General features: G+C 39.5%; 1 protein-coding gene across 2 annotated transcripts; it reads left to right on the top strand.

Moving 5' to 3' along the window:
* The first annotated feature begins 2,821 nt into the window (after nucleotides 1-2,821).
* LOC127979630 (uncharacterized) lies at nucleotides 2,822-12,904 on the top strand. 2 transcript variants are annotated; one of them, XM_052585215.1, is made up of 3 exons: nucleotides 2,822-3,374; nucleotides 11,985-12,177; nucleotides 12,320-12,904. In XM_052585215.1, exons 1-3 carry the CDS (start codon nucleotides 2,839-2,841, stop codon nucleotides 12,563-12,565), a joined length of 975 nt encoding a protein of 324 aa, XP_052441175.1. In that variant the 5' UTR covers nucleotides 2,822-2,838; the 3' UTR covers nucleotides 12,566-12,904. The 2 variants fall into 2 exon arrangements, with proteins under 2 accessions (XP_052441175.1, XP_052441176.1); XM_052585216.1 differs by lacking the exon at nucleotides 2,822-3,374 and adding an exon at nucleotides 11,611-11,864.
* The last annotated feature ends 11,474 nt before the right edge of the window (nucleotides 12,905-24,378 follow it).

The following is a 24,378-nucleotide window of genomic DNA, read 5'->3' on the forward strand; positions in this document are numbered from 1 at the left end:
CCTTTTTGGTAATTTCATGACTTACCTGACGACAGAGTTATGTATGCTCATAGTTTCTTGTGCAGGTTATTTTTGATGATGTGATATAGAGCGTGTGCCAAATATTTGCATACTGTTGAAAAGTGTTCACCGAGAGCAGAGTAAAATAGCTGATTAGACAGGAAAGTGTGTTTTAATGACATATAGTCTGAACAACATCTCATCAGACAGCAGTTCACAGTTGTTCTACTGAAGCTCGTTTGACTCGCACCTGACACTGAGGGAAAGCTGAAGTGCGCATCTGATAATTATCCTGTTTGATGTGATCATTAAGAGATATGACAGTTCCGCATCTTAACAAATGCATTTTGTGTAAAGAAAAAAAAAGACAATAACTGCAGTTTTGAGTGGGTTGGCCAAGCTTTCGTCAGTGGTGGCCACAGCCAACCTTTGACCAACCCCTGGCTCCGCCCCTGAATTTACCCGGCTGCTCATGAAGTTTGCGTTGTAAGTGTAACGTACAATACAAAGAGACTTTCCTATTAATTTAAAATCCCAAAAATGGCTTCGGGGAGAGCTTTACTGTTTACTCAAGAGCAATCAATGGTTGCCAGGGCAACTCTGACACGTCACTATGGAATGTTCGTGGATGACGTCACACTGAGCCGCTATAAAAGCTGGTTTACGGATTGGAACATTTTATTTCATCGTCGCTTGTTATGCGAGTAATATCAGTGAGTGAATATCTGTCTGAACGAGTACGAAAATCTTGCTTAATCGTCTTTTCAAAAAAGACCAGAAATTCAGTTTGAAAATATCAAACGGCTCAAGAGCGATCTCTCTCAGAACTGTGTAAACGAGAACTGTTGAAAATCTCTGTAGAACAAGAGTTCTCCTTTAGGATCAGAGATGGCTTTTAACAAGAATACATCTTTTTCATCATCATCTTCATCGTCCTCAGTTGTGGATGAAATGTCAGAGATGTCGCTGAGGAACACATCTCTGGACTCATCCGATGAGGATGTTTCCTCCAGTCACTGTACTGACAGGCTTGTGAAACATCAACTGCTGATGAACAAATTCCTGGACCTTCAGTACAGAGCCCGAGAGCGCCAGGAGGAGTTTCAGTCACTGCTGGAGCGATTTAACTATATACGTTAGTAATCTGGTTTTAGTTATACACTTATACACATGTAGTTCAGTAGCCTACTCAGACCAATGAGTCGAACAGAGTGGTCAAGTTAATGGTCTTTAATTGGCCTGATTCTTCAAGCCCTCACAAAAAACTAGAACTTCAAATAATAAAAAAAAAAAGAATACAAATGAATCAGACACTCATATTTAGGCATGTATTGGTATTCAGTTGTACCTAAATGCATTGCAAACTGATTAACCAGTAAAAGTAACATTTTAAAATTGCTATTAACATAAAAAAAAAAAAAAATAGAAAAAAACATTCATAATTTTAGTGTTTAAAACTATAAAATCGATGTTCAAACATTAAACAATCGACCTTTAACCTTCATTTTTCGAGGAGAACTGTAGAGAGCCCTTAAAACTTCTCTTTTGTTGACAAGCATTTCAGGAAAAATGGATGATGCCTAATGCATTTACAGATTTACTCTAAAGCCCCAAATTGGGATCAGATACAGAGATGAGATCTGCACTTGACTTTGAGACAAGCAGCGCATATATTTAATTAAATCACAGCCTTTGAGATTTGACAGTGACAACAACCCAATTCACGATCCCAGTTTCATTTTGATTAACTTTGCAACCCTAAGCCATATATTGATCTGCTTTTTAATATAATCTAACTTTACTTAACAGTTAACGATATTTATGTTTTACTTCTTGCAGAGGAATCGCTAGAATGGGAGATTGAGAAAGTGGAGAAATCCATGGTCAGCATGGAGTGGCTGGAGGACTTGCAGAAGATCATTGATGAGTTCCAGGCCAATATGGCAAACAATGTGAGCCGCCTTCGAGAGAGCTTCAGAAAAATGCAGGAGGTTGCCTCGAAAAAAGTTCTGACCGTGAAGGCAAAAGGTAAGTTAATGTACACACACACCATCATTCATTAAAAAGCATATCTGAATCACTTTGGTTGCAGTGTGATCTAAAATGCTGTGTCAAGGTAGCTTACAGTGTAAAATGTGTTGGTTTTCAGGTAAATCAGGAAAAGATCTGGATGCCAAAGTAGTTAAAAGCATTCAGTCTCTGCCGACTTGTCCCACGGTAGCAGAATTGAAGGCAAATTCAACCGCTGCATCAACGTACTCATCAAATCTGATCATCGCCTTGAATAGCATCACCAAATCATCCTCCTGCAGTCCAGCCACAAGCAAGGCACTAAAACTATCAGCAGCGACCATTGAAAACCTCAACAAGGCATTTCAAGATCACTGCTTGGAAATTAAGACTCTCAAGACACCTCAGAAAGCGAGAAAGGTGGTTCGAGATGTGAACAGAGACGTCTTAGTTTCTCCTGTGCACCAAAGTGGATCTGCAGGTCAGCAGCAGAAGGTGAAAAAACTGCCTGCCTTTCCTGTGAAACCCAAGGCAGATGATTTTGGTTTCCCTCAGGTCAAAGAGCTTGTACGGGAGACAAATGTTGAAGTGTTGCCACTAGATAGACCAGTGATAACATTAGACACAGCTCCAAAAGACCTCCAGAGTCCGTCTGCTGATGACCCGTCTCCTCCTGGCCTTGCCAGGACATTTGCTCTCCCCAAGATCACACGATCTGTCGAGGAGACAAAAGTTTCCACAGAGCAAAAGGTAAACGTCAGATCATCTGAAGAGACACAAGCTGATGCAGAGACGATGGAGAGAACAGAGACATCATTTGAAGAGACAATGGTTCAGGAAGACCACCAAAGTCCATTTCCTCATAGCTTCCGTCCTCCATCCCTTGTCAGATCTTTTGCTCTTCCTCAGATTTCACAGTCTGTAGAGGAGACAAAAGTTTGTGCTATGTCAGCGGTAGAACGTCAAAGTCTGTCTTCTGTCCACACCCATCCTTCCTCGTCTGTAAAACTGCCCAAAATTCAGACTCAAGTAAAGCCGTCACTTCAGAAGTCTGAGAAACCTGAGACTCACAAATATGATTCCGCAGTCTCGGGCAGCATTGAGGAGCAGTACATGAAGAACAGCGAGGAGGACGGAGACAAACTGCTTCATGCTAGCATGAAAGACCCATCGTTCATAATTGACATCAAAGCTCAAGAAAACAACCTCCAGCAGCTGGATCGAGCTTTTCAAAATAACAACATTTCCTCTGAAATGTACAACCTGTGCAGAGGAACCGTCAATCAGACACTTAAGAGTGTTGAGCTGCGTCTTGGATGTCTTTTACGGAGATACATCAAACATGTCCAAATGAAGCAGTTAAGGTTAGAAAAACTTCCATTGGCTAATGGTTTATTTGATTATATATTTTGTGGTAAATCATTTTACAATGTTCCATTAAAAAATTCTCATTTGGCTCATTGCATGTTTAATCTGTTATACAGGAAGACGCTCGATGGAAATTTCAAGGCCACCAGAAATTTAAGGGATGGACTGGAGTTCAAAAAAGTCCATTCTCAGCTCTGCAAGTTTGACCGTTTCCAGCAGAGTGTGAACAAAATCTGGGACGCCAAGCAAGCCTCCACTGATGAGACGCGAGAACTCTGCATCGCACGGACGGCCCATTTATACCAGCAGGTCAGTAGGAATTAGACAAGGGGGCATTAAAGCATTGATATTGAGTCTAAGACTAGTTTGTCATGTTGTAAAAATGTTAACAACATTAATTATATGGCTGATGTAAATAATAATATAAAACATGTTGTTGTCCTGCCTTCAGGTGAACGCGGTGCATGGCCTACATCTGACAGGCATATCATTTGTGCAAAGGCATGTATCACTGCCTCTGCTCACTGTGACACCCGTGCGGTTCAGCTCCAATTTGTGTCCATCTCCTCCTCGTGGACCACGAACTTCACCCAGCAGAGCCAGTCCAGCACGCCATCCTCAAATCCACCCCAAACCTCTGCACCACACGACCAGGAACACACCAGGCAGTTTCCTGAAGATCAGTCACATTCAATAATGATGGCCAGTGTCAACATAATGGCTTGTATCTGAACCCAAGAACAGATTATCGAAATGTCACAAAAGTAAAACAAAAGCGAGGACGCATCAGGAACAGACTCTGGAAAAACAGAAGCACCGGCCTGTAGACATAGGAAGATGAATATAAATATAAAGATTGGTTAACCCATATTAGTGATTTCAAGCTTTGCCAGAGTCAAATAGCCAATGTTATATTAAGAAAGAGCTATGTCTTAATCAGTGTATATTTTTGCTTAAGCTTATATTGTAATATATATATGAAAAAACATATGAATAATAAAAATGATTAATAATAAAGATATGAATCTCTCTTTATTGTTGGGCACCTAAGTATTTTGATCAATTAATCGAAGCACACCACTGAGTAGATTTGATTTTATCGGTGAAAATGGACATTTAACTGATCAAATGTTTGTTTTTTATTTATTTTTTTATTTATTATTATTAATTTATTTTAACTGAAGAAAGCATAATTTAAATGAACATGAAAGATGAGTACCTTTTTATTTGTTTAAATTCTATTTAATTGCTGCTTAAATAAAGGGGAACATGCAAGTTAGGCATGAGTGTGTCATGATATTAATTATGACATGTGACTAAAGTATCAGATCGTCTCAGATCTTTTGCAAAACTAAGCACTTCATTCAAAAATTTACATTATTTAAAAATTATTATTATTATTATTTGGTACCATATGGCACACACATGGTTCATACAGAGTTGGATTCTGTTTGAACCACTTAGAAACTGTTGGGCACAATCTTAAACACGTTTAACATTTCTATTTCTGATGCGAGAGGAGAATCTTCTCAACTGGCGAATCCATCCTTACACAGACTCTGAATAGCTTGAATGAGGTGGTTTAACAAAGGGTCATAGATCATAAAACTTCCACTGCCATGCAGAAGGGGAAAAGGAAAGGAAGGAAGAGTGTTGTGGGAGGTATTGGAATAATGGGAGCAGACACCTATTCTGTCCACTGCCTGTGCTGCGTTCATACTGCGAGTCACTCGTTCAACATGGAGGAACGACTGATATTATCAGTGAGCAGTCACCCGGAGCTATATGACACAAGTTCATATTTCTATAGAGACAGGAATAAAAAGGACCTCGCTTGGAAGAGTGTTGGTGAGGAGATTGGGGAACCTGATAATTTGTAAATACACATTTTACCCAGAGCCTACAGATAATGAAGAGGCTGCTTCTCCTGTCTCCCCAGTCCCTGGTCCTGCACCCCCGGTGTGTGAAGGCAATACTACAAACAATATTTAAACATGTTACGTTCAGAAAACATCAGTACAGTATCCACTCATAGCTTTAACATTCACATAAAAAAAGTCAAAAACATTTTTTTTAATTAGTCCGTATACTAATAATCATTGTATTTGTAAATGCAGACTCAATTCTATTGCAATGTATGCCACCAATACATCATTTTAACTACTGTTCATTTGCATGTTTATGTTCCTGATGTTTATATGTCTGAAGTATAACTTTATGTAATATATGTTAACGCAAGTTCAAAACAATTTGACACTCTTATTTAAGCATTGGCTATGTCACCCACACAGATATCATTCTCCCAATATCTAGACAATTTTGTTATTTCAGTTATCATCTTTCCGTCTTCTCATTGCTCTGTGTATTGTATTTTTGATTTCACAGGCCAAAAGAGGAGGAGAAGCACCCGGTGTCCCCGGGATGGTCCGTCGGAGGTGGAGCAGATGCTGCTCGAGCTCCTGAGGCATCCTCCAGCCCCACCATCACCGTCACCAACACCATCAACACCACCAACACCACCACCATCACCAACACCATCACCAACACCATCACCACCACAAAAGCCAAAACCACCACCATCACCATCACCAACACCAACACCATCACCACCACCACCACAAAAACCAAAACCATCACCACCACCACCACCAACACCACCACCATCACCATCACCAACACCATCACCACCAACACCATCACCACCACCACCACCAACATCACCATCACAACACCATCACCAACACCATCACCATCACAAAAACCAAAACCACCACCAACACCACCACCATCACCATCACCAACACCATCACCACCACAAAAACCAAAACCATCACCACCAACACCACCACCATCACCAACACCATCACCACCAACACCATCACCATCACCACCACCACCACCACCAGCACCACCACCATCACCATCACAACACCATCACCACCAACACCATCACCACCACAAAAACCAAAACCATCACCAACACCAACACCATCACCACCACCAACACCACCACCAACACCATCACCATCACCAACACCATCACCAACACCAACATCACAGTCTGCTGATGAGCACTTCCTCCTCAGCCTTCTGCCTTTTCTGCAGAGCATGTCGCCTCATACAAAAGAAATGATAAAATTTCACATGTACAAATTGGCGATGGAAAACAGCAACGTTGTGCTAAATTTAAAGTTGGCTTTAAAAAAATGAGACAGCAGGCTCTGCAGGAAACACAGAATGCCCTCCTTCCTCTTCTCCTACTTTTTGTTCCCTGAAGCTCTTCCACCTTCCAAGCGATTTCCTTTTTATTTCTGTCTCTGTATGTAAATAGTTTGTACATATTGTATTTTAAGTTTATATTGTTATTTTAAGTATATATTCTAATTATTTTATGTTTGGCCTGAATAAATAATTTTGAAATATGACTAAATGCCTGGTGTTGTTCTAATTCACAACAAAGCAAGTGTTTTAACACATTCATTTTGTATAGAATGCTATTTATTCCATTTCTAAATCTTGTTTATATGAAGCATTATTATAATCTAAGGACAACCAACATACTTTAGTGTGTCTGGACAGGGTTGTGTGAGGAAAACAAAGAAATCACAGGACAGGTTAAATCCTTTTGGAGGCTGGCTCCATTTATCATCAAAACAAAAATAAATGACAGATTATTTCACAGTAATAACCTGAACTGAGAAATAACACAGACCTATAGATTTTTTTATACATCAAAGGAGGAATTATATTGTTCAGCTATGTTAACTATAAACACTTGCAGTCATACATTTCTGAATTAGATCAAGAAAAACTCCAAATATGGGATTGTTTACCATGTTACATTAATATTAGGACTACTAATAATGTATGTTACCTTATATACTAATGTGGAAAACCTACCATTTGAAAAAATTAATGACTCAGGGTCTAAAATAATTAAATGTGCATGTTGTGGTGGACCTGACAGTCTGGAACAGGGCCAGCAGGAATAGAGCAGACAGACTAGACACAGTGCAGCCATGACCTGCAAACAGAGAGGAGGCACAACAAAACAATATATAAACCAATAATCTTACAGAGAACATACTGCATTTAATATATATATATATATACATATGTGTGTCTGTGTGTGTGTGTGTAGGTATATATATATATATATATATATATATATATATATATATATATATCTATATATATATAGATATATATATATAGATATATATTAGTAATGGTGGTAAAACTCTTTAGATAGTCATGTTCTTTATAGGTTTGTGGGTGGCTCTTAAAAGAGCCGTTGAGGGGAAGTCATGAGTAGGACTTCAAACACTATTCTGTCTGCTGCCATGCTACTGCTATTATATATTATATATATGATATTATATATTAATAATGTCTCGTCTGTCCGCTGATGTAGCTAATGTTTGCTCATTAAGATAAACATAATTCATTCACGCTTAGGTAAAATTCGCGACTTTAAAGAATTAATTTGGCGGAGCCAGGATGTTTTCATAGGGGTAGCAGGGAGGGGCCAGCAACCAGTCTGGGGTGGCACATAAATCTTCAGTATTTCAATATAAAAATGTGTTTGACTATAATGTACATGACTGTCTTGGTGCATAAAACACATCTGAGTACAACTAATTTCTACTCAACTGTAATTGAGATATTTGTGAATTAGATCATTAATACTGAGTGAATTTGACCATTTTTGTATTATTCCTCATTTATTTAATTTTTTTAAGGGACTCACTATAGCTTTATTGCTCACTCAGCTTCGCAAAACTCCCAAATGCTTGCTCTCCAACATTGCAAACTCGTGGATGAGACATGCAGATAGTGATAAAAATGTGAAATGTGATTAAAAAATTTTTAAAAAAAAGTTCATAATTCAACACATAAACGCCAGAATATTTTTTATTTTATTTTATGGATTTAAACGGTTTGATTTTTTTGTGTGTCCACTGTGCTTACATTTATTTGTGCATTAAAGTACAAATAAAAAAAAATACATATCTGCTTCTTTGTGATCTCGAATTGCAGAATATTTCAGTACATGCAATTGAGTGACGTTCTTGTGTGCTGCGTATACGTGTCCAGTTTACAGCTTTATCACCTTTTTGGTAATTTCATGACTTACCTGACGACAGAGTTATGTATGCTCATAGTTTCTTGTGCAGGTTATTTTTGATGATGTGATATAGAGCGTGTGCCAAATATTTGCATACTGTTGAAAAGTGTTCACCGAGAGCAGAGTAAAATAGCTGATTAGACAGGAAAGTGTGTTTTAATGACATATAGTCTGAACAACATCTCATCAGACAGCAGTTCACAGTTGTTCTACTGAAGCTCGTTTGACTCGCACCTGACACTGAGGGAAAGCTGAAGTGCGCATCTGATAATTATCCTGTTTGATGTGATCATTAAGAGATATGACAGTTCCGCATCTTAACAAATGCATTTTGTGTAAAGAAAAAAAAAGACAATAACTGCAGTTTTGAGTGGGTTGGCCAAGCTTTCGTCAGTGGTGGCCACAGCCAACCTTTGACCAACCCCTGGCTCCGCCCCTGAATTTACCCGGCTGCTCATGAAGTTTGCGTTGTAAGTGTAACGTACAATACAAAGAGACTTTCCTATTAATTTAAAATCCCAAAAATGGCTTCGGGGAGAGCTTTACTGTTTACTCAAGAGCAATCAATGGTTGCCAGGGCAACTCTGACACGTCACTATGGAATGTTCGTGGATGACGTCACACTGAGCCGCTATAAAAGCTGGTTTACGGATTGGAACATTTTATTTCATCGTCGCTTGTTATGCGAGTAATATCAGTGAGTGAATATCTGTCTGAACGAGTACGAAAATCTTGCTTAATCGTCTTTTCAAAAAAGACCAGAAATTCAGTTTGAAAATATCAAACGGCTCAAGAGCGATCTCTCTCAGAACTGTGTAAACGAGAACTGTTGAAAATCTCTGTAGAACAAGAGTTCTCCTTTAGGATCAGAGATGGCTTTTAACAAGAATACATCTTTTTCATCATCATCTTCATCGTCCTCAGTTGTGGATGAAATGTCAGAGATGTCGCTGAGGAACACATCTCTGGACTCATCCGATGAGGATGTTTCCTCCAGTCACTGTACTGACAGGCTTGTGAAACATCAACTGCTGATGAACAAATTCCTGGACCTTCAGTACAGAGCCCGAGAGCGCCAGGAGGAGTTTCAGTCACTGCTGGAGCGATTTAACTATATACGTTAGTAATCTGGTTTTAGTTATACACTTATACACATGTAGTTCAGTAGCCTACTCAGACCAATGAGTCGAACAGAGTGGTCAAGTTAATGGTCTTTAATTGGCCTGATTCTTCAAGCCCTCACAAAAAACTAGAACTTCAAATAATAAAAAAAAAAAGAATACAAATGAATCAGACACTCATATTTAGGCATGTATTGGTATTCAGTTGTACCTAAATGCATTGCAAACTGATTAACCAGTAAAAGTAACATTTTAAAATTGCTATTAACATAAAAAAAAAAAAAAATAGAAAAAAACATTCATAATTTTAGTGTTTAAAACTATAAAATCGATGTTCAAACATTAAACAATCGACCTTTAACCTTCATTTTTCGAGGAGAACTGTAGAGAGCCCTTAAAACTTCTCTTTTGTTGACAAGCATTTCAGGAAAAATGGATGATGCCTAATGCATTTACAGATTTACTCTAAAGCCCCAAATTGGGATCAGATACAGAGATGAGATCTGCACTTGACTTTGAGACAAGCAGCGCATATATTTAATTAAATCACAGCCTTTGAGATTTGACAGTGACAACAACCCAATTCACGATCCCAGTTTCATTTTGATTAACTTTGCAACCCTAAGCCATATATTGATCTGCTTTTTAATATAATCTAACTTTACTTAACAGTTAACGATATTTATGTTTTACTTCTTGCAGAGGAATCGCTAGAATGGGAGATTGAGAAAGTGGAGAAATCCATGGTCAGCATGGAGTGGCTGGAGGACTTGCAGAAGATCATTGATGAGTTCCAGGCCAATATGGCAAACAATGTGAGCCGCCTTCGAGAGAGCTTCAGAAAAATGCAGGAGGTTGCCTCGAAAAAAGTTCTGACCGTGAAGGCAAAAGGTAAGTTAATGTACACACACACCATCATTCATTAAAAAGCATATCTGAATCACTTTGGTTGCAGTGTGATCTAAAATGCTGTGTCAAGGTAGCTTACAGTGTAAAATGTGTTGGTTTTCAGGTAAATCAGGAAAAGATCTGGATGCCAAAGTAGTTAAAAGCATTCAGTCTCTGCCGACTTGTCCCACGGTAGCAGAATTGAAGGCAAATTCAACCGCTGCATCAACGTACTCATCAAATCTGATCATCGCCTTGAATAGCATCACCAAATCATCCTCCTGCAGTCCAGCCACAAGCAAGGCACTAAAACTATCAGCAGCGACCATTGAAAACCTCAACAAGGCATTTCAAGATCACTGCTTGGAAATTAAGACTCTCAAGACACCTCAGAAAGCGAGAAAGGTGGTTCGAGATGTGAACAGAGACGTCTTAGTTTCTCCTGTGCACCAAAGTGGATCTGCAGGTCAGCAGCAGAAGGTGAAAAAACTGCCTGCCTTTCCTGTGAAACCCAAGGCAGATGATTTTGGTTTCCCTCAGGTCAAAGAGCTTGTACGGGAGACAAATGTTGAAGTGTTGCCACTAGATAGACCAGTGATAACATTAGACACAGCTCCAAAAGACCTCCAGAGTCCGTCTGCTGATGACCCGTCTCCTCCTGGCCTTGCCAGGACATTTGCTCTCCCCAAGATCACACGATCTGTCGAGGAGACAAAAGTTTCCACAGAGCAAAAGGTAAACGTCAGATCATCTGAAGAGACACAAGCTGATGCAGAGACGATGGAGAGAACAGAGACATCATTTGAAGAGACAATGGTTCAGGAAGACCACCAAAGTCCATTTCCTCATAGCTTCCGTCCTCCATCCCTTGTCAGATCTTTTGCTCTTCCTCAGATTTCACAGTCTGTAGAGGAGACAAAAGTTTGTGCTATGTCAGCGGTAGAACGTCAAAGTCTGTCTTCTGTCCACACCCATCCTTCCTCGTCTGTAAAACTGCCCAAAATTCAGACTCAAGTAAAGCCGTCACTTCAGAAGTCTGAGAAACCTGAGACTCACAAATATGATTCTGCAGTCTCGGGCAGCATTGAGGAGCAGTACATGAAGAACAGCGAGGAGGACGGAGACAAACTGCTTCATGCTAGCATGAAAGACCCATTGTTCATAATTGACATCAAAGCTCAAGAAAACAACCTCCAGCAGCTGGATCGAGCTTTTCAAAATAACAACATTTCCTCTGAAATGTACAACCTGTGCAGAGGAACCGTCAATCAGACACTTAAGAGTGTTGAGCTGCGTCTTGGATGTCTTTTACGGAGATACATCAAACATGTCCAAATGAAGCAGTTAAGGTTAGAAAAACTTCCATTGGCTAATGGTTTATTTGATTATATATTTTGTGGTAAATCATTTTACAATGTTCCATTAAAAAATTCTCATTTGGCTCATTGCATGTTTAATCTGTTATACAGGAAGACGCTCGATGGAAATTTCAAGGCCACCAGAAATTTAAGGGATGGACTGGAGTTCAAAAAAGTCCATTCTCAGCTCTGCAAGTTTGACCATTTCCAGCAGAGTGTGAACAAAATCTGGGACGCCAAGCAAGCCTCCACTGATGAGACGCGAGAACTCTGCATCGCACGGACGGCCCATTTATACCAGCAGGTCAGTAGGAATTAGACAAGGGGGCATTAAAGCATTGATATTGAGTCTAAGACTAGTTTGTCATGTTGTAAAAATGTTAACAACATTAATTATATGGCTGATGTAAATAATAATATAAAACATGTTGTTGTCCTGCCTTCAGGTGAACGCGGTGCATGGCCTACATCTGACAGGCATATCATTTGTGCAAAGGCATGTATCACTGCCTCTGCTCACTGTGACACCCGTGCGGTTCAGCTCCAATTTGTGTCCATCTCCTCCTCGTGGACCACGAACTTCACCCAGCAGAGCCAGTCCAGCACGCCATCCTCAAATCCACCCCAAACCTCTGCACCACACGACCAGGAACACACCAGGCAGTTTCCTGAAGATCAGTCACATTCAATAATGATGGCCAGTGTCAACATAATGGCTTGTATCTGAACCCAAGAACAGATTATCGAAATGTCACAAAATTAAAACAAAAGCGAGGACGCATCAGGAACAGACTCTGGAAAAACAGAAGCACCGGCCTGTAGACATAGGAAGATGAATATAAATATAAAGATTGGTTAACCCATATTAGTGATTTCAAGCTTTGCCAGAGTCAAATAGCCAATGTTATATTAAGAAAGAGCTATGTCTTAATCAGTGTATATTTTTGCTTAAGCTTATATTGTAATATATATATGAAAAAACATATGAATAATAAAAATGATTAATAATAAAGATATGAATCTCTCTTTATTGTTGGGCACCTAAGTATTTTGATCAATTAATCGAAGCACACCACTGAGTAGATTTGATTTTATCGGTGAAAATGGACATTTAACTGATCAAATGTTTGTTTTTTATTTATTTTTTTATTTATTATTATTAATTTATTTTAACTGAAGAAAGCATAATTTAAATGAACATGAAAGATGAGTACCTTTTTATTTGTTTAAATTCTATTTAATTGCTGCTTAAATAAAGGGGAACATGCAAGTTAGGCATGAGTGTGTCATGATATTAATTATGACATGTGACTAAAGTATCAGATCGTCTCAGATCTTTTGCAAAACTAAGCACTTCATTCAAAAATTTACATTATTTAAAAATTATTATTATTATTATTTGGTACCATATGGCACACACATGGTTCATACAGAGTTGGATTCTGTTTGAACCACTTAGAAACTGTTGGGCACAATCTTAAACACGTTTAACATTTCTATTTCTGATGCGAGAGGAGAATCTTCTCAAATGGCGAATCCATCCTTACACAGACTCTGAATAGCTTGAATGAGGTGGTTTAACAAAGGGTCAGAGATCATAAAACTTCCACTGCCATGCAGAAGGGGAAAAGGAAAGGAAGGAAGAGTGTTGTGGGAGGTATTGGAATAATGGGAGCAGACACCTATTCTGTCCACTGCCTGTGCTGCGTTCATACTGCGAGTCACTCGTTCAACATGGAGGAACGACTGATATTATCAGTGAGCAGTCACCCGGAGCTATATGAGACAAGTTCATATTTCTATAGAGACAGGAATAAAAAGGACCTCGCTTGGAAGAGTGTTGGTGAGGAGATTGGGGAACCTGATAATTTGTAAATACACATTTTACCCAGAGCCTACAGATAATGAAGAGGCTGCTTCTCCTGTCTCCCCAGTCCCTGGTCCTGCACCCCCGGTGTGTGAAGGCAATACTACAAACAATATTTAAACATGTTACGTTCAGAAAACATCAGTACAGTATCCACTCATAGCTTTAACATTCACATAAAAAAAGTCAAAAACATTTTTTTAATTAGTCTGTTTACTAATAATCATTGTATTTGTAAATGCAGACTCAATTCTATTGCAATGTATGCCACCAATACATCATTTTAACTACTGTTCATTTGCATGTTTATGTTCCTGATGTTTATATGTCTGAAGTATAACTTTATGTAATATATGTTAACGCAAGTTCAAAACAATTTGACACTCGTATTTAAGCATTGGCTATGTCACCCACACAGATATTATTCTCCCAATATCTAGAAAATTTTGTTATTTCAATTATCATCTTTCCGTCTTCTCATTGCTCTGTGTATTGTATTTTTGATTTCACAGGCCAAAAGAGGAGGAGAAGCACCCGGTGTCCCCGGGATGGTCCGTCGGAGGTGGAGCAGATGCTGCTCGAGCTCCTGAGGCATCCTCCAGCCCCACCATCACCGTCACCAACACCATCAACACCACCAACACCATCACCACCACCACCACCAACACCACCACCATCACCATCACCAACACCAACACCATCACCACCACCACCACCACCACCACAAAAACCAAAACCATCACCATCACCACCACCACCACCAACACCACCACCATCACCGTCACCAACACCATCAACACCACCAACACCATCACCACCACCAACACCATCACCAACACCATCACCACCACAAAAACCAAAACCACCACCAACACCACCACCATCACCATCACCAACACCAACACCATCACCACCACCACCACCACAAAAACCAAAACCATCACCATCACCACCAACACCACCACCATCACCATCACCAACACCATCACCACCACCAACATCACCATCACAACACCATCACCACCACAAAAACCAAAACCACCACCAACACCACCACCATCACCATCACCAACACCATCACCAACACCATCACCACCACAAAAACCAAAACCATCACCACCACCAACACCACCACCATCACCACCATCACCATCACCACCACCACCACCACCACCAGCACCACCACCATCACCATCACAACACCATCACCAACACCATCACCACCACAAAAACCAAAACCATCACCAACACCACCAACACCAACACCATCACCACCACCAACACCAACACCATCACCAACACCATCACCAACACCAACATCACAGTCTGCTGATGAGCACTTCCTCCTCAGCCTTCTGCCTTTTCTGCAGAGCATGCCGCCTCATATAAAAGAAATGATAAAATTTCACATGTACAAATTGGCGATGGAAAACAGCAACGTTGTGCTAAATTTAAAGTTGGCTTTAAAAAAATTAGACAGCAGGCTCTGCAGGAAACACAGAATGCCCTCCTTCCTCTTCTCCTACTTTTTGTTCCCTGAAGCTCTTCCACCTTCCAAGCGATTTCCTTTTTATTTCTGTCTCTGTATGTAAATAGTTTGTACATATTGTATTTTAAGTTTATATTGTTATTTTAAGTATATATTCTAATTATTTTATGTTTGGCCTGAATAAATAATTTTGAAATATGACTAAATGCCTGGTGTTGTTCTAATTCACAACAAAGCAAGTGTTTTAACACATTCATTTTGTATAGAATGCTATTTATTCCATTTCTAAATCTTGTTTATATGAAGCATTATTATAATCTAAGGACAACCAACATACTTTAGTGTGTCTGGACAGGGTTGTGTGAGGAAAACAAAGAAATCACAGGACAGGTTAAATCCTTTTGGAGGCTGGCTCCATTTATCATCAAAACAAAAATAAATGACAGATTATTTCACAGTAATAACCTGAACTAAGAAATAACACAGACCTATAGATTTTTTTATACATCAAAGGAGGAATTATATTGTTCAGTTATGTTAACTATAAACACTTGCAGTCATACATTTCTGAATTAGATCAAGAAAAACTCCAAATATGGGATTGTTTACCATGTTGTATTAATATTAGGACTACTAATAATGTATGTTACCTTATATACTAATGTGGAAAACCTACCATTTGAAAAAATTAATGACTCAGGGTCTAAAATGATTAAATGTGCATGTTGTGGTGGACCTGACAGTCTGGAACAGGGCCAGCAGGAATAGAGCAGACAGACTAGACACAGTGCAGCCATGACCTGCAAACAGAGAGGAGGCACAACAAAACAACATACAAACCAATAATCTTACAGAGAACATATTGCATTTAATTTTTAAAAGTTTGTAAAATTTTATAAAAGTTTGGACACACCTTCTCATTCAAAGAGTTTTCTTTATTTTCATGACTATGAAAATTGTAGAGTCACACTGAAGGCATCAAGGGCTATTTGACTAAGAAGGAGAGTGATGGGGTGCTGCGCCAGATGACCTGGCCTCCACAGTCACCGGACCTGAACCCAATCGAGATGGTTTAGGGGTGAGCTGGACCGCAGACAGAAGGCAAAAGAGCCAACAAGTGCTAAGCATCTCTCAGGGAACTCCTTCAAGACTGTTGGAAGACCATTTCAGGTGACTACCTCTTCAAGCTCATCAAGAGAAGCCAAGAGTGTGCAAAGCAGTAATCAAAGCAAAAGGTGGCTACTTTGAAGAACCTAGAATATGACATATTTTCAGTTGTTTTGTTATGTATATAATTCCATATATAATTCCACATGTGTTAATTCATAGTTTTGACGCATTCAGTGTGAATAAAGAAAACTCTTTGAATGAGGTGTGTCCAAACTTTTTGTCTGTACTATATATATAAAAATAATATATATATATATATATATATATATATATATATATATATATATATATATATTAGTGCTGTCAAAATTAGCGCGTTAACGCATTCGATTAATTTGAAATATTTAACGCGTTAAAAAAAAATAACGCAATTAACGCGGTTGCAGTTTTTTTTATTTCCAGATGTGGCCTTGTGTGTTCAACGTGCAAAGAAATATGGATAAGACCAAGGAAGGACTTTTAGACGGAAAGTTTCAGTATAAAACTCTGCCGGATTACTCTTCAGTCTGCCGCAAGAAACATTACTCTTCATTTAGTCTGCCACAAGAAACAGCAACATTAAAATCATGAACTCAAATGTCATTGTTTAAAAAAAACGTTAATAAGCTTAAACGAAAATAACAAAATAATTGTGTAGCGGAGTATTTTTTGTACACAGTGCCGCGAACTGTCAATCACTCCTGTACGCGTGCATCACTGTCCTCCTCGCAGCTGCAGCAACTTGCGCTCTCTTCATCAAGCTTTAAAATAAAAAGGGGACAAAAAGATCATATTGTCTTTGTGCATAGGCTATAGATTAATTAGATAAATGAATATCTAAATTTGTGCCTTGTCGTCTACGGTATTTTTTTAGAACTTAGAAAAAAGATGCTGCAGCCAATGAGCAGCCAGCGGGGGCTGCAGGACGACTCAACCTCCGCAGACATTTTTTAATGTTTATCAGACAATAAATACTCAAGATTTTGCTTTAGTATAACTCACAACGAGTTTCAGACACCTTCTCCGGCCACGTTGAGTTGTTGACACTTATAACAGTGGGAAAAGCGACACATGCGCTATTCACTTGTATAACTTAAGGGTGAATGGGTAATGTAGTTTCTGCTCTGGGTGGGATGAATTAGGAAGCTTGCATTGTGAAGGGCGCTCTGAAAATCGGCAGTGCAGGTAAAAGATTAAAACCTCTATTAAAACAGATGTCCAGATGAGCGTACCGTTACGCTACAAGCACGTTCTGGGCGCACGGAGAGGTGGCGGTACGCTCAAGAGCTATATTTGGAAGTGGCGGTTCTGAGTACTGGTGCATACCGGCCCACTTAAAGCACTGGCAATGACTATACTTTGGAATTTTTTTGCAGTCCACTTAGAATTCAACATGGAAATCATTTTTGTTTTTTATTGGCATTGATTGTTTTGAAATTCAAATGGTACTTACATGCCTGTGTTTTTATTTCTGTAATAAATATGGCTTTCAAGCCAACAGTTAATTTGGAGGATATTGATGGTTTATTGCAGGTATGTTGTTTACATGAGAAAATCTGTGTTACAAGTTAAACAAAAATTCCAATAAACAATCATATTTTGAATTTAAATAGTTTCTTTGTCTTGAGTTTACATTAATTATTTACATTTTACATTTACATATCCAAAAAGTTTCAGTCTTTTAATTGCGATTAATCGCGATTAATCGCGATTAATCGCGATTAATCGCGATTAATTTTAAAAAATTGTGCGATTAATTAGTTAATTTTTTTTAAGCGATTGACAGCACTAATATATATGTATATGTATATATTTTTTTCGGACTATAAATCGCACTGGAAAAAACATTACCGTCTCCAGCCGCGAGAGGGCACTCTTGGTTCATGTCAAATTCATTTTGATAAATAAGTCGCACCTGACTATAAGTCGCAGGACCAGCCAAACTATGAAAAAAAGTGCGACTTATAGTCCTGAAAATACAGTATATATATATATATATATATATATATATATATATATATATATTAGTGCTGTCAAAATTAGCGCGTTAACGCATTCGATTAATTTGAAATATTTAACGCATTAAAAACAAATTACGCAATTAACGCGGTTGCAGTTTTTTTTATTTCCAGTTGTGGCCTATGTGTGTTCAACGTGCAAAGAAATATGGTTAAGACCAAGGAAGGACTTTTAGACGGAAAGTTTCAGTATAAAACTCTGCCGGATTACTCTTCAGTCTGCCACAAGAAACATTACTCTTAATTTAGTCTGCCACAAGAAACAGCAACATTAAAATCATGAACTCAAATGTCATTGTTTAAAAAAAAAAAAAAAAAACAATGACTGTAACAGTGCGTAAATCAGACCTTTCTGTAACGCTAACGTTAATAAGCTTAAACGAAAATAACGAAATAATTGTGTAGCGGAGTATTTTTTGTACACAGTGCCGCGAACTGTCAATCACTCCTGTGCGCGTGCATCACTGTCCTCCTCAGCTGCAGCAACTTGCGCTCTCTCTCTTCATCAAGCTTTAAAACAAAAAGGGGACAAAAAGATCATATTGTCTTTGTGCCTTGCCGTCTACGGTATTTTTTTTAGAACTTAGAAAAAAGATGCTGCAGCCAATGAACAGCCAGCGGGGGCTGCAGGACGACTCAACCTCCGCAGACAGTTTTTAATGTTTATGAGACAATAAATACTCAAGATTTTGCTTTAGTATAACTCACAACGAGTTGTTGACACTTAACAGTGGGAAAAGCGAAACATGCGCTATTCACTTGTATAACTTAAGGGTGTATGGGTAATGTAGTTTCTGCTCTGGGTGGGATGAATTAGGAAGCTTGCATTGTGAAGGGCGCTCTGAAAATCGGCAGTGCAGGTAAAAGATTAAAACCTCTATTAAAACAGATGTCTAAATGAGCGTAACGGTACGCTACAAGCACGTTCTGGGCGCACGGAGAGGTGGCGGTACGCTCAAGAGCTATATTTGGAAGTGGCGGTACTGAGTACTGGTGTGTACCAGCCCACTTAAAGCACTGGCAATGACTATACTTTGGAATTTTTTTGCAGTCCACTTAGAATTCAACATGGAAATCGTTTTTGTTTTTTATTGGCATTGATTGTTTTGAAATTCAAATGGTACTTACATGCCTTTGTTTTTATTTCTGTAATAAAAATGGCTTTCAAGCCAACAGTTAATTTGGAGGATATTGATGGTTTATTGCAGGTATGTTGTTTACATGAGAAAATCTGTGTTACAAGTTAAACAAAAATTCCAATAAACAATCATATTTTGAATTTAAATAGTTTCTTTGTCTTGAGTTTACATTAATTATTTACATTTTACATTTACATATCCAAAAAGTTTCAGTCTTTTAATTGCGATTAATCGCGATTAATCGCGATTAATCGCGATTAATTTTAAAAAATTGTGCGATTAATTAGTTAATTTTTTTTAATCGATTGACAGCACTAATATATATATATATATATATATATATATATATATATATATATATATATATATATATATATATATATATATTAGTAATGGTGGTAAAACTCTTAAGATAGTCATGTTCTTTATATGTTTGTGGGTGGCTCTTAAAAGAGCCGTTGAGGGGAAGTCATGAGTTCAAACACTATTCTGTCTGCTCCCATGCTACTGCTCCCTCCGCCATGAAGACATCCCTCACCTGGACTGCCTCTTTGGAGGAGTTGTTTGCTGCAACCCGACCCAGACCTGGCAGCGGCTCCTCTCCAGCATGTCCCGCGCCCCTCACAGCAGGTGCCTCTCTCCCCTCTGAACACCTCATGAAGTAGTGGAGAACACACTTCACCTTCACACATTTCTCCGCAACTTCAGGGTGGACCTCGATGAGCCACCGGTACATCCTCCACTGTGAGCTGGGGCTCTGGAGAGACGGTAATTGAAGACACGCCTCTATGGAGGAAGGGCTGGAGGAAAGACGTGGGGCTGGGGTGCTCTTTCTTCAGCACCAGGTAGAGGCTGGTCAGGAGGCAGATGAAGTGTGCCAGCTCGGAGCGCCTGTCCAAAGGTGGAGTTCACCAGAATCCCACCGTCACTGCTCCTGCCGTACCCCCGACATCGATCACCCGGAAGCGATACTTGGCATCCACAACTGCAAGGAGAAAGATGGAGAAGGTTCCCTAGTAATTGTGGAACTGGGTTCCTGAGTTGGGGGGTGCCTTCATCACCACATGCTTCCCATCCACCGCTCCACAGAACAGAGGGACGTTCCACCGCTCCTGGAATCCCTCTGCGATGTACCCTCCAGTGGTGGGTACAGCAGTGCAGTCCTCCACAAGGCAGTCCCAGATGGCAGTCACTACCTGAGGGACAATCTGGCACACCGTGGAGACACCAACCCTGCAGCTGGACGCTATCGTCCTGAATGAGTCCCCAGTGGCAAGAAACCTAGAAAACACTGTTATAAATATCATTATAATATTATTAATATATTATTATTAGAATATTATTATAAGTACACTGCAATAGTACTACTTTATTGACTTTAAAGGAAGCCTAAATCAAAAATTAACAAGGATTAAACTGTGACTGAAAAAAACAGGACTAAATTAGGACAACACAAGGTCTAACCCAGGACAAAAGTAGGACTCAACCAGGTCTAAACCACAATTATACCAGAACAAAATCCAGATAAAACTAAATCAGGACTTCAAATAAAAAGACCTAATGAGTATCACTAGTACAAACAGTGGTATCAATAGTTTAAGCAACATTGATAAAATAGCGTAGTAGCATACAGCTGATAAGTGAAGTGAGTGAGTGAGTGAGTGAAGTGACATTCAGCCAAGTATGGTGACCCATACTCAGAATTTGTGCTCTGCATTTAACCCATCCGAAATGCACACACACAGAGCAGTGAACACAAACACACACACTGTGAGCACACACCCGGAGCAGTGGGCAGCCATTTATGCTGCGGCGCCCGGGGAGCAGTTGGGGGTTCGATGCCTTGCTCAAGGGCACCTAAGTCGTGGTATTGAAGGTGGAGAGAGAACTGTTCATGCACTACCCCCACCCCCGATTCCGTCCGGCCCGAGACTAGAACTCACAACCCTTCGATTGGGAGTCCAACCCTCTAACCATTAGGCCACGACTTCCCGATAATACCGCAATGTGGTGCAAAGGGACGGATTGCGAACTGAATGTAATTGTAAAATTTTGGTTTGCAAACGGAGATGTAAGGACAAAGTAAAACATTATAATATAACATTGTAACATTCTTAAAAACCATTAGAAAATTTACAGTAAGTTAATTTCAAAACATGGGATAGTCTTAGGCTACAGTCTACTCATCAAAAATTAAAAGAAAGACCTTTACACAAAGGCTCTTGTGTATGCTATTGTTATTAAACAGCCATTACATAATAGGCCTATATATATATCAGAGTTTCCGCTAGAAAAAAATGGTGCCGGTCAAAGTGACCGGCAGAGGTTCCTTTTCCGGACATTTTGATGATATGCCGGTCAAGTATCGCCTCTTAATTAGTCAAGGTGAGGAAAACTGGAGGCAGGCTATGTAACGTAAAAAATGACATAATCAGGCCGCCGAATGCAACATGTTTATTAGCCTAACTTTCAAATAGACGGAAAAAAAAAACATTTTCTACTATGGTTCATTTCTTCATTCGGATCTATTTGCGATCCATTCCATTCTAAACAAACAAAGCATATGTTTCGTCCTTGTTTCATTATAGATTAAGATAATAATTCATAAATGCACGCATAATTATCAGTGAACTTGATAAAAGTTGCAGATATGTTTTACATGCATGCCCAAACAAATGCCTTTCATCTTATGTGTGCAAAATTCAGAATGAAATGAATGTGCAGCAATTTGTACAAATAGAGATTCTAGGTCTACTATACATGTTGTAGCCATTAAATAAGCTTATTTAGTTTAATATTTGTTAAAATATTATAATGTTATTTTTTAATTTATGTTGATTATGAAAAGTGAACCGCACGAGTAAGATAAGATGCGCAATATCGAGAGACATGGAGCGGGTCAGACATGATTTTGACCACTTAATTAAGTTTTGTTTAGTAGAAATACTTTTTTGAAGTGAATTTCGTTTTGTATAAATTGTATCTTAATTTTAATAATTTTTTTTATCAACCAATTGCCTGGATTTAATACATAAGAACATGGCCGCGGGAAGTGGGGGTGCTGGGGGTGCTGCAGCACCCCCTAGTGACGAGAGGGAGATTAAAAAAAAATGTAGGCCTATTAAAATATTTTGCACAATTTATAAATTCCTTATGAATATTTTAGAAAATGATTTTGAAACACGTAGGCTATTACGTATATTTTGGATTTTAATTTCATATTTTGAGGACTAATCAACACAGGTTCGGGAATTACGTTGTCAACGTCAGGCAGGCAGGTTTGGTCGCCGAGTAACGAGGTTTCCCGCTCATTCCGTGCAGAATACATCCATCTTTGGCAGCAGCTGACTAATAAATTTAAATAGTTAAATGACAGAAACGAGGAGAAAATATGTCACAGAAACGGATTTTGGATTTTTTTGGAAAACCACCAGCGAAGAAATCTAATACAGCAACCATGACAACGGAGTCTGTCCGCCTGCCTCTGCCTGCAGTTGGACCGGCAGACCCAGCCCCAGCACCCGCAACCCAACCTAGCGTGATTGGATTGGACGAGCCCTTCCGGCCAACATCCAGTTTCAAATTTCCCGCACGGCGTTGTGGTAATGAAACGTTCTCACGTTCTGTGGCTCCGGCTTGGTTTGCTAGATGGCAGTGGCTGCATTATGTGGAAGAGACTGATCATATTTTGTGTTTTGTTTGCCTGAAAGCAGTCGAAAAAAAAGTCATACCTAGAGACAAATTTAAGAAAGACAACCCTTTCGTGAATGCCGGCTTTTCAAATTGGCGTAAAGCCACTGAAAAATTTAATGAGCATGAGAGATCAGAGTTGCATAGCGAGTCAATACAAAAGTTGGCCGCTTTGAATGATGTCCCCATCGATGCTCGCTTATCCAGCGCTCATGCCAGAAAGCAGGCTACTGCCCGACACTGTTTGGAGCTTCTCTTCAGGACCATCCGATTCCTTGGCAGTAAGGGAATTGCCTTCAGGGGCGACACAGCACGCGAAGGAATTCTGTATGAATTGATGCTGGAGCGCGTCTATGATCTCCCTGAAGAAAGAAAGTGGATAGAAGGAAGAGACAACTGGATGTCGGACACTATACAAAATGAAATAATTGAAAAGCTCATGCAATCCAGAGGGAAATTGTTGCCTGCTGATCGCACTGCCGATTTTATGGCCTCACAGCTGACGGTACAACTGACATTAGCACCACTGAGCAGTTCTCCTGCTGTCTAAAATATGTTGACAGCAGCTTGGAGCCTCACACTGTTTTTTTGGGATTTTATAACGCCCGGGACAGCACTGGAGAAACTCTTTTCAGTTGCATTAAGGATATTTTTTTAAGATTAAATATCCCCATTGAACGCATCGCAGGATTTTGTTTTGATGGAGCAGCTAATATGTCAGGGTGTTTTTCAGGCGTGCAGGCTCGGCTTAAAGAGTTAAACCCGCACTCACTTTATGTGCATTGCAGCAACCACTCACTGGATTTGATTCTTCAAGAAGCAGCGCGTGAAGTGAGTCTTGTGGCCGATACTTTAAACTTTGTTCAGGGTGTCTCATCTGTGATTAGAGAGTCACCAAAGCGAAAACAGCTCTACCAGTCGTTTTTTGGCTGTGATGAGGTTTCTGTCAACATCTTAGGCCTTTGCCCGACAAGGTGGTGTATCCGTGACATGTCCATTAACCGCGTCATTGCAGCTTACCCCGCTCTCCTGACTACACTGCACGAGCTGAAGGATGACAAGAGTGTCAGGGGGGACAGCAGAGCAAAGATTGGGGGACTCTACAAACAGGCTTTAAAAGGGAGAACATATTTTGGTCTTTTATGCTGTCATG

Source organism: Carassius gibelio, chromosome B19 (genome assembly GCF_023724105.1).
Source record: "Carassius gibelio isolate Cgi1373 ecotype wild population from Czech Republic chromosome B19, carGib1.2-hapl.c, whole genome shotgun sequence".
NCBI classification, from domain to species: domain Eukaryota; kingdom Metazoa; phylum Chordata; class Actinopteri; order Cypriniformes; family Cyprinidae; genus Carassius; species Carassius gibelio.

Coding starts and splice junctions, on each gene's coding strand:
- LOC127979630 (XM_052585215.1), top strand. CDS start 2,839: ATGGTTCAGGAAGACCACCAAAGTCCATTTCCTCATAGCTTCCGTCCT. Junction 3,375..11,984: donor GTCCAAATGAAGCAGTTAAG/GTTAGAAAAACT, acceptor TCTGTTATACAG/GAAGACGCTCGATGGAAATT. Junction 12,178..12,319: donor CGGCCCATTTATACCAGCAG/GTCAGTAGGAAT, acceptor TCCTGCCTTCAG/GTGAACGCGGTGCATGGCCT.